This window comes from Nylanderia fulva, unplaced genomic scaffold (assembly GCF_048542155.1).
Source record: "Nylanderia fulva isolate GAGA-0341 unplaced genomic scaffold, ASM4854215v1 Scaffold38, whole genome shotgun sequence".
Lineage (NCBI taxonomy): Eukaryota > Metazoa > Arthropoda > Insecta > Hymenoptera > Formicidae > Nylanderia > Nylanderia fulva.
Genome location: NW_028190455.1, coordinates 1632138 through 1643942, shown reverse-complemented (window position 1 = coordinate 1643942; position 11805 = coordinate 1632138). Strand labels below are relative to the sequence as shown.

Genomic DNA, 11805 nt, shown 5'->3' with positions numbered 1-11805 from the left:
GAAAAACATGATAAATTGTGAGAAACTACGATATCCAAAAGATGTGCTAATAAATGGGAATCAAGTCTTTTAATTTCATTATCAATACACTAATTCTGCATTAACGCGCGCATACTCATACACCTAAAAGATTAAAAAATATATATTAATAAAACAAAGAGTATATAAAACTAACTTTGAATGTAATTGCTTCTATTGATATATTATAACTATTAATACAAAATGCTCTGCTTTATACAACTGCAAACTTGTACAGATATGCATGGATGCACACAAATAAACGCTATACATACATACATATATATAGATTTAACATCTTGAAATGCTTTTTTATTTAATATTTGACCCAACGAAACACATTGTTCGCAAATTAAATAAAAAAATAGCCTTTTGTGTGTAAAAAAAAGTATCATATAATTTAACGCATGTTTAAACATACATGTATATCACATCTGATAGCACTATCAACGATTTGGCAGTTAAAAGGAATGATAAAATGTAAACAGATCTGAAAATCTTTTTCAAATTTTACATATATAACAGCTATGACTCTGAAATCTTGTGTTATCAAGTTTAGAGAATCATATAAATTTTAAATCTTCACTTGCTCAATACCAATTTTCTAATTTTTTACCTTAATTGTCATCCAAATCATATTTGAGTAATATACAATTATTGCATTCTCGAGCTAGTCTTTAGCATATATGTATCATCGTTTCGTCTAAGGTACATCACAATAATATAGTATTATTAGCGAATGTTTCTATCGCTAAGTGATAGAATTATTATTTACATTTATCAATGGCGATTGTATTTCGCAAAGTATGTTCATAGATTTATGACTGGTTTGGTTGACAAGCTGCATATATTGGTCTTGCCTTTTGTTTTGCTAAATCTGTAGCTTTCTTAGCAGCATCTTTCACCTTCTCTGCTTTACCCTGTAGAGAATGCTGTAAATCTTCCGCGAGACTTGGTTTTGTTGTAACACTATCGTCCATGGTGCTGTGGCCAGCTTGCATTGAAAAACTTGTCTGAGAAAGATTGGGATTTATAAATTGTGCTGAATGAGGAAACATGTTTGCAAGAACATAATTAAAGCCTTCCGACATTTTAGCACAATTTTTCTTAAATCGATCCAATCCAAATGCTTGAATTGCCCTGCTGAAACCAAACACTTGACTGTCTATCCATGCTGATCTTTTTGCAACTGTCCATTCTGGATTTTCATCTGAGGTCTCGTAAACTACTTTTTCAACAATGCTCTGAAAGAAAATTGTTATAAATATATTTAGCACATATACTATTAAATCTCCTCTTTAATTCTGAGTATTTCTGTTTCTGTGCGTGTGTGTTGTCAATCATATAATCCACAATAATTTCAATCAAAATAAAACTTTAACTGTAAAAAAATTAATTTAATTTAGTAAATTAAATGTGTGCAAATCTACTTAAAAATATAATTTTTCTTGAAAAGAAAAACACTAGAACATTAAATTTCTTTTTCTGTTATTGATTTGAATTAGCCTACCATTACTTTGGTGTATCCTAAATTTCTTGTATAGGTAGTGAAAGTTTTTTCTTCTGGATCAACAATGCTCTCCTCTACAATTTTAACAACATTTTTACTGATAAATCTTTCCCCCCATTTGGGTACCCTGTTGGTCTTTGTCAATAATCGTTTGGAGTAAAGCTTTCCATTTCTAACTTCCCTGGAGATTGTATCCTCTGTGAGGACGTGCGAGCTATAAATAACGCATAAATATCTTTACACACTGATATACTTAAGTAATCACTAATTAAACGTTATGTAAGATCTGTTTCAAACAGTATTATGACGTAATGTCACGTCCACGTACCTGTGAGGATTCGGATATCTTTGAAAGAATCCTCGAACGACTTGAGTCCAATCGAAATGAAAGATCGTGATGTTTTCGTAATATTTCACCATTGTTTATCGAATCGCTCTTTTACCTTGCGAGTCTTGTAAATAATCTATGAAGGAACGGAAAAAATAGCGAAAACTCGCCGGATTATCAATGAGATCGATAGGGGAGATTATGTCCCAAATATATATTACAATCGGATCAGAGTCCGCAATAAATTAACTGCATGTTGAACATGATGTAGATTACGAAGACGTATGTTGTACACACAACATACATACGCACACTCGGCACCGAAAATGGCTGGAATGCTCGCGGCAATTGTGATTACGCACTCGCGAGCATCGAACATCTAGCTAGATTTGTGTATCACAATCGCGTTACTTTCGACATTGAAAATTGAAGATTAAAGATTGGAATTTGACTAATCAAAATACGAAAGAGACAATTTATTTCTCCTGATTGGTTAAACTCGCACTTCTATGCACGGCATCGCCTAATGAACGCAAAATCTTATTGGCTGAAATATATTGGCGCTTAATTCGAAAGGCGGTACCAAAATGGTGTAGCTATAATCAAGTAAATCATTTAATTTTTTTTTCCTTTACTTTTAACTGCACCTTTATGACATTGTCAAACGTATCCATATTATTAAAATTTTCTATTTTAATTAATTAAATTAATCCGACAAGCTTGTGTGACGAATATTATAGTTAAATTATACGATTTTTTAAATGAAATTATTATATTGAAATCAAAATGAATACATTACAATTTCTTTGCTTTATTTTGTATAAGATATAAAATATTTAGTTTTATTTATATCTAAAGTCAAAATTAATTTAATGATGAATGCTTAATGCGTCACTTTGTACTTCGTGGCTTAATTGCGTCTGCAAATTTGATAATTTATTTTTCAACGCTGCGATGCCCATCATGACAATATTTTCAGGTTTCAATGCACCACTACTTTCCACGTTGAAGTAATATTTGTTTGGTTTGGCTTCCCAATTAAATGGCGCTTCATCTAAAATGTACATCACAATATATACAATTGAATATAGCATAACTTTAAAAGATTACAGATAAACGTTTTATACTTACATTGATCCTCCTCTAATTCACTGTATTCTGATTTGGGCCATTCGTCTGGTTTAGGGTACAAAGTATGTCTCATAGCATTATCCGGATCATACTCAAAACTTACACCAGCAGTTGGATTCCATTTGGCATGCTCCTTTCCAAAACCTTTCTTTGCATATGCTCTAAGTTTTAACTCCTGTCCCTTTCTTAGCTTCACTATTAATATCTCTGAAAAATTTCATATTTATATATTTTATTTTTACTATATATAATATTAATTATATATATATGTTTTTTAGTAAAATAATCGTTAACACATGAAAAAATACAAACCATCAGTCTCTCCATATTCACTTGCATCATCTTCTCTGTGTCTAGATGTAACAGGTAACACTCTAGGATCACTGGATTTAAAATCTGCAGTAGTTACATGTCTGGTTTGGTCTTCGATGCATTTAACATCCAAGGTGAATTCAACGCTACATTCTGGACAAAAATCCATGCACTGACAATCTCTTGTGAATTGTATCCTGTCGACCACCTTAAATAAGGCAATTATTCTGTTAATTAAACTATCAATTAAGTCATATAGTATTAAATCTTATTATGTATTGAGAAATAAAATTTTATTATTCTTATTTGCACTGCAAATATATAATTTACTAAAGTGTCTAATTTTTTATTTTTTTATCATTTAAAACCTAAGGCATGTCAAGATTTATTTAGATTTTGATAAAAAAAAACCATTGACATATGTATCCAATAACATACATCATCACTGATCAACGGTATCATCCCAATCCGGTGTGCTAAGAATTCATCGCTCAAAACAGTAGAATTGGCTTCTAATTGTATCCAATCGATAGCCATGGTCGGAGTCTCGGCGATGAAGACACGTCTCATGCTATTTGCCACGCTGAAATAATAACACATAAATTAATTAAGCTACATCTCTACACTGAAATGTTTACCTAACCTCATTTATGTATCTCACCTCAATTCCGTATCTTCCACTTGAAATTTAACATTTTCTTCAGTTAAATCCGAGATATGAACCGATGGTTGATTAGCATACGGCATTTTATTTTGTAATTAATGTGACGCTTTATTTACAATAATAATATTTACCTTCCCACTCTTTCTTTAGCGCTTTCGTTTCAAAACGTGACAGAAACTGAATCGCTTTATACTGAATATAGAGTTAGAAACTCGGCTTAATGTCTCTATATTAATTGTGTCGTATACATATATGTATAAATATATAAAAAAATATATATATATAAAGTTTCATATAAACGTATATGTATAAATATATATAAATATTACATATTTATTTACATATACGCATTCATATCACACACACAGACACCAGACACAGACACACACATACACACACACACATTTGTGTGTGTTGTATGATACATTTCTCAAAGTACTTGGTACATTTTTGGGAATTAATTAATTTTTATAAGATAAATCTGTAGAATTGTTAAAATATTTTATTAAAAATTGCACATCACTTACTGAAGATTTATATTTTATAGATAATGCACATAATATTCAAAAAAGTGCAAAGAAATAAAACTTAATTCATATCAACTATTAAAATTATATCAATTCCTTGTGACTTCAAGTAAATTGTGCTTTATCTGCAATAGACATATATATATAATATACACATAGCATAATATAAAACATTAATGGGAGATTTAAACTTCATGCTACATATTTTCAATAAGAAATACAATTCTTTTGTCACTCTAATCTATTTTCTCTCTCTGCATTCTCTAATATGGCACTCATGTTTGGTAGAAATTGGAAGACGATGGTTTATGTAACATACCATCTGTGAATCATCGTGAACATATACAATGAGCAAATTTCATTAATCTTATATTGTGTCTTGTCGTCAATATAAATTTATTCTAATGGCTCCATAGAAATAAAACGAAATATATAAACATTAGATAAATTGAAATATACTGCTCAAAACAATTATGAAATATTTTTTAAATAACATATGTACAAAATTTAATGAAGATATTAGATTCTAGATATATATATAATTTTTTTTAACATTACAACTTTAGTACTTAAATACGTTTCGTAAATTTACTTGTTTAAATACAAATTAAAAAAAAAAATGTTAATTAAAAAAAATTTTTTAATTTTACTTACAAGATTTATTAAAGGCATAATTTTATCATCGTTTTGAGCAGTGTATTAAAAATATATTCACAGTCTAAAATAAATATATCTTATGAGTATTACGAAAGATAATATGCGCATTATCAGCCCACCACAGTAGCTCTTAAAGTTCGACTCGTTGGAAACGTTCGATATCTTGTAAATGGTCACCATAATCTGTCGCTTCACTTCCTACAAAAGCATCGTGATGATCCAGTATCTCTTCGAATGATAATCTATTATCATGATCATCGTCGGAACCCGCGAATAAATGATCCACCTCCTCGCTTGCTATTTCTCTGAAATAAATATCAATAAGAAGATATAAAAGAGATAGTTCCATTATTACGAATATCTATAAGATAATTGTAAATTTGTTTAAACTTTTTGCTAAAAAACTTATTCTCACAAAATTTTAAAGAGTAAAATTTATACGATTTTTTATCTATAAAATAATAAAATTTTATCAATATAATAACTAAATAAATTGTTATAAAATCAATATGAATAAAAAACTTACTTTATTATTATTATAAATTAAATCTACTATTATAGTAAAATTTGTTTAAAATAATAAAATGCAATTCAAGTTAAATTTAAAATTTGCATATTGTAATAGGATTTTAAATATTGTATGAGTTGCAATACACTCACTCATTACTTGGAACAAGCCAAGAAAGAACTTCATCTGAATCGAGTCTACCGTCTCCGTTTTTGTCATGTTCATTATCAAATTTATCCTTTTCTGACAGTAACCATTCTTTATCTTTGGATTTGGCTCTATCACCAATATATTCCTGAAAATTAATGTATCCATCTTTATCTGTATCTTTATCTTGTAAGGCTTGCTTCAATAACAATGGGAACATTCTTGGTGTCTCTTCAGGATGTGTGTAAGCTTTGAATTCTTCTGAATTTAAATAACCATCTTTGTTTAAATCCGCAGCATCAAATGTCTCTTTATCATCTTCAACCAATTTTTCATCGAGAGCCAAATCTTCAGGATCGCTACCATAAGTATCCTGCAGGACTTCATCCCAAGTCACCTTGCCATCTTCATCTGTATCAGCCTCGTCCAAGCGATCTTGAGATTCTTCTGCAGACAGCATGCTATTTGCAAAGTTTTATTAATTTAGATCTTTCAATAATTTGATGAGATAATGACATAAGCAATATTACCTAAACGAACGTAAGATCCAAGCTTTTAGTTCATTTCTCTCGATGTATTTGTCGTTATTCAAATCCATCTTAGTTAGTAAAATTCCTAATCTCCTCTTGGATTCTTCTATTGGAAGTTTATCAAATTCTTCTGCTTCTTTTACACTTCCTTTAAACACAGTAGATAAAATATTTAGAATAATATACTAAATAAATTTGACTATAGAAGGATAAATAAAATTATTTTTTTATCCTTTTGAAAAAATTAACTTTTCATAAAATGAGTTATAATAAAAACATATTAACATATAAATGCAGTTGGAGCTTTAAAATTTTTGTAAGAGAACTTAAAGTTAATAAACAAATATAAATAATAAAAAATACAAATTTAGGCAGGAAACAGTCTAATAAAAGTCAGGTGCAGAGATTAGGCATGCCAAACTTATTTCAAAATCATTTTTATTTATTCAATTTGTTATGTATTTTAATATTTAAAACAGTAAAAGTCACTACTGTTTTAAATATCACTGAGATCATAACTTTTTGTTCTTCATCTCATCCTTTATCGCATTAAAGCTTTACCAGATATATGACGGAGATGTGGCTTAAGACACATGAACTTTCTTTTTATCCATTGAAAATTATATAAGGAAGGAAAAAAACGTGCAAATTAAATAAAGATTTGCAAAAAAGTTTCTTGTGCCTAATTTCTGTGTTAGGTTCTTGTTAAAGTCGTCTACCTAAATTAGTATTTATACATATATTTAAAAAATGTAGTTCCGTACCAAGGATGGCTTCGTGATCGAACTCCTGGTGATGCTCGCCCTCCGCGTAGTGATCGGCGTCGCGAGGACTGAAGGCCCCATCCTCCATCCTCTCATTGCTGTCGATCTTGTTATGCTGATGAGTATGGATATGCGCGGAGGCGGTGTCACCGAATGCCGGCAGCGATGCGGCAACGAGCAACAGAGCGACGAACGTTCGAGGGATCATCGCACGTCTCGCGAGAGAAAGTGACTGGACGACTGAAAAATAATACACGCTTATAAACAGCGGAGACGCATAACCTCACCTCGTCGACTCGGAGTGTAATTTTGACAGGCGCCGCGTTCCGGCTGACGTTTGGCGCAATACATGTCACGGCGGATGTTATCGATTACTTTCCTTATATACATACGCCTGGCTAGACGATTAGGTATACACAAGAAAAAATCTTATATAGAAACCCCGATTGCTTCTAAAACGACGTAGAAATTGCGTGTAAAATATTATGTAGGAAAAAAGAGTTTATTTTATGTCAAAATAACCTATACTTTTTCAAGGGTTATATTAATTATATATGTATGACACATATATGATATGCTTTAAGAAACTTTATCATTATTATTATAAAATGATTTTTACTTCCATTTAATACATCTTCATACTAATATCTTTTTACTAACAAAAAGAAAATAAATATAAGATATATATTAATTCTCATGATATATAAACACGCATTTGTATTTGCCGCTTCGAGTGCACCTACTGCGCGACAATCGATCTTCTTGAATTGCTACTTTCGCGCGAATTGGCAATATTGGCAATAGTCTGATATTGTCAACTTTTCACGTCACAATTGCACACAACAGTTTTCGCCCTCGTCGCGGACGGACACGGAAATTTCGCGAGTGAAAATCTCGTTGTGTATTGTCGCGAATATATATACATATACCGAATACGTTCCTATAGTTGCGTCAAGTGTTTTCGTCGATCGCGTGTGATATATATATATACAATGTGTCCACGTATATCGTTCCGGAATTCCTCTACGTACGTGAATCGCGATCTTCGCGTGAAAAAGTTCCGGCGTCGAAAAGTCGCGAAATGGCGTCGTCTCGTTGGCGCGTTGTGCCGTGATATGCGTCGTTTCGAAACAGAGACGCAACCTGAGCACCGGATGCTTGCTTTCTTAGTCGCGATGCGTGTGCGTAGTCACGATTCTCGTTCTCCGGGAGTGCGGTCGTCGTTCGAAAATAGTCGGCTATCGTCGCTGACGTATCGTCGCGTCTATTTTAAACGTGCGCGTATGTCGGCCGATTCTTTCGAGCGCGTAAGTCGAAAGTTATTTCTTTATTTAAAGCTTCGGATCGATAATGGAAGCGGAATTGCCGCGCGTGGAACGCAACAGCTAATCGCACCGGTATTTGCAGGCGGCATTTTTCTTTCATCGAGGGAACCTAAAGTAGTGAGTGCTTTTCGATCTTGTATTCTTGGTACATATGTATATGTGGAATATCATATTTATGACATTATAATCATTTCATATGTATAAAAATGTATGTGTGTATCATGTTTATGTGAAATATTTATTATTGCCTGATTCGTGAACATAAAATTTCTGGATTCGCAATATGGCGGCCGCTAAAAGTTCAAATTGGCGGGAACGCGCATTCTCGCGCGGGAAATTTAGCATTCATCTTTGGATGTTTAGCACTGTCGGTACATGTTACGCAGTGCAGATAACTTATCGACATTTGATATATTTTTTGCAATTGAACTTTGACTTACCGTCGATAACTACGTATGCTTTGAATTTTATAGTACAACAGTACACATACATATATATATTATATTAAATACAAATTAAATAGCTCTATATTATTTTTCTATTTATGATATAAATATATTTGATCAATAACACAATACTTATACGATATATTGAAAAATATTGTCTATATAATTATTTATTTATTTGCAAAGAATATAAAAAATTAAAAAATAATATATATAAACATATATATATATATATATATATATATATTAATATATAAATAAAAAAATAATTTTATTGTATATACAATACACAATAAAAAAAGAATATTTCTTATCGCATTATTTTTTAATAAATAAGTTTTTAGTCAATTTAAAATAAAATTTCTAGACTTCAGGAAAATACATTAGATAACAAAAATAATCATTTAATTTTTTTGTTTTTAAAAACTTTGAAGAAGAACTTTGATTTTATACTAAAATAGAACGGAGAAAATTTCAATTTTAATTATAATTACGAATCGTTTACGACATTAATATCTCCGTATTTTCTTTAAGTAATAAAAATTTCACTGATCTATTATTAAAATATGATGCTATAAATGAAATAAGATGTTTTATATATTTTACATTTATGTAATATATAATTATGCACATTTTCATATACAATATGATATATACATATGATAAGTTATGGTGTAGTAGAAAATTAATATTAACAAAATTTTACATGCGTATACATATTTTTTGTAGCGCGAATTAGTTTAGCATTGAATCTTGCAAAGGCTCGCTTGCGCGCATTTATATTATTTTCATTGAATTTCCGCAATATTCCTTTTATTATGTTAATTAAATTCTGGATATTAATCTCTCGCGCATTTACGTTTTCAACGCGCGGAAAAGCGAATATCGCATAAAATCTGTTAACAGTTATGATTATTAAAATATGCGTTTAATTCGCGGGGGCGTAACGCACATCAATGTATTTTACATTGTATTTATACATATATATATTCCGTGCCAAAAACTCCGAATTGTCGCTATATTTTTTGTGTGCTTATCGGCCAAATTGTATGTAAATTATCAAAGGACGAGAATGGTCAGAACTGATTGGCGAAACGGAAATACGGCTGTTTTGCATCAGTACCCAACGTGAACTGACTTCCGATCTTTTCTTGGGCTTTACGAGAACTTTTAGATCAAAAGAATTTAGTGTGTTTCTTTTTTCATTGTAAAAGAGTATCCAATATTATATTAATTTTCTATAACTTTAAAAACAGATTATATATTTCATATTTATTATATATTTCTTATCTATTATTATATATATTATTATATATATAATATATCTTTTTATTATTATATATATTATTATATATATCTTTCTACAATATCATACATTTCTTATTCAATTATTTTTTAGAGAGAAAAAAATCTCGTTTATAAAATATTTATAATAAGATATTCAGACACGATAATATAAATTTTTTTTTAAATTATTGTATTACAATATATACTTTTAACATACATATTATTTAATTATATTTTACTTTGAGCTTTTTATTTTCACATTAAGCAATAATTTGATCTATTATACATAGACTACAGTCTATATATAACTATATCTAACTAGAGGATACTACGTTTAATTGTCAAGACAATAGTATTGCGCATAGCATGAAAATAGAAAGAGCGATTTCGCGCGATTGTTCCATATATAAAATTCGGCGAGTTTTGCATCGCGAATACCTATTTGCGTAATTCCTTGCGTTTCGTTCCGCCTGAGTGTTCGCGACGAGGCGGGGATGCAACGTGCTCGTGTGTGATTTTGATACTTCGACGGGGCGCGAAAGATCGAGAGAAACGCCAAACGCAAACGGGCGCGTTTCTTCTGACATTCAAATGTTGGCCGCCGCCGTCGACGAAAAAGGATACGTACGAACCCGACGCCGCCTATTCATCGCTCAAAGGAATCATTTATCAACATATTTGATATGCTCCTCACACCCACTTCTCTTTCTAGCTCGATATAGAGGAGAACCGCATCGTGAGCACTCTCTGTTTCTCTCTCTCTCCCTCTTTTTCTTCGTCTGTTCGCGCACTCGGCTTCCATAGAAATAATATGCTAATCGCGCGAAGGCGGAGTTTAAAAAGTGCTCCGATAAATTCTCGAGACTTTTGACGTAATTTCGCCCCTTCTCGCCGCCGCCGCAACGTCTTCCGAAAGATTCTTTTTGCGCGCGCTTTCCGGCGTCTTGAGAGAACTTTACCTTATACCGTGTAACGTATCCCCGGTATACATATATCATCGAAGCGATATACTTCTCCCTGTAGATCCTCGTAGATCCTACGTGTCGCGTTGCGCGTGATCCTTTTTTCTGCCCATCAAAATATTTTGCCAGCAAAATACGAATATTTCTGTAATAAATACTATAATCAGTTCATTTACAGCAATGTAAGTTGGAAAATTTGCTTTTGAAAACAATCTTTTAGCACTAAAATTAAAAAACAAAAAATACAATAATTCGCAAATATAAAATGTTTTTGTTACTTTTCAAATAATCAATCCTCATACATATGCGATTTGTTTATGGAAACATTCTTCTGCAACTTTTTAAAAAAATATATTCGCGAAAAGTTTTCGTACTCTCTATTTTTCTTATTCTGTAAAAATATTTACGGAATGGATGAAGAAATTAAATTATGTATGTGCTAATTGATCATTTAATAGCAGATGATAAATAATTGAGAGTTCTGGCTTTATTTTCAATATATGTAGTTATAGAATTCTTGATAGTTTAAATAAACAGTTTTGACGATTACATCAAAGAAAATGTGTAAGGATAAATTAATATTACAATTTCTGCAGCATATTACTTTGTCTTACGATATTTTTCTTATCACTTTTTATGAATTCTAAAAAGAGATTTGCTTTCTAAAAGTAAAAAAGAAAAATATTAAT

General features: G+C 31.0%; 3 protein-coding genes and 1 long non-coding RNA gene across 4 annotated transcripts in view; 1 reads left to right on the top strand and 3 right to left on the bottom strand.

The window, feature by feature from the left end:
• Window positions 1-50: 50 nt before the first annotated feature.
• On the bottom strand, window positions 51-2283 carry prel (preli-like). The gene is made up of 3 exons (XM_029301376.2): window positions 1857-2283; window positions 1529-1742; window positions 51-1262 (listed from the first exon to the last, which is right to left on the bottom strand). The coding sequence occupies exons 1-3, from the start codon at window positions 1946-1948 to the stop codon at window positions 837-839; spliced, it is 732 nt and encodes a 243-aa protein (XP_029157209.1). The 5' UTR covers window positions 1949-2283; the 3' UTR covers window positions 51-836.
• A 364-nt stretch (window positions 2284-2647) lies between these two features.
• Window positions 2648-4237, bottom strand: RpII33 (RNA polymerase III subunit RpII33). Its single transcript, XM_029301556.2, has 5 exons — window positions 3961-4237; window positions 3738-3882; window positions 3300-3507; window positions 2988-3194; window positions 2648-2910 (listed from the first exon to the last, which is right to left on the bottom strand). Exons 1-5 carry the CDS (start codon window positions 4044-4046, stop codon window positions 2726-2728), a joined length of 831 nt encoding a protein of 276 aa, XP_029157389.1. The 5' UTR covers window positions 4047-4237; the 3' UTR covers window positions 2648-2725.
• Window positions 4238-4447: 210 nt separating this feature from the next.
• On the bottom strand, window positions 4448-8350 carry LOC114930757 (reticulocalbin-2). The gene is made up of 5 exons (XM_029302607.2): window positions 8128-8350; window positions 7097-7336; window positions 6333-6480; window positions 5808-6263; window positions 4448-5452 (listed from the first exon to the last, which is right to left on the bottom strand). Exons 2-5 carry the CDS (start codon window positions 7302-7304, stop codon window positions 5278-5280), a joined length of 987 nt encoding a protein of 328 aa, XP_029158440.1. The 5' UTR covers window positions 7305-7336; window positions 8128-8350; the 3' UTR covers window positions 4448-5277.
• Window positions 7737-11805, top strand: part of LOC114930770 (uncharacterized) — a 140516-nt gene continuing 136447 nt past the window's right edge. The window contains exon 1 of the long non-coding RNA XR_003819533.2: window positions 7737-8538. This is a non-coding gene — a long non-coding RNA (uncharacterized LOC114930770). The remainder of the gene's footprint in view (window positions 8539-11805) is intronic.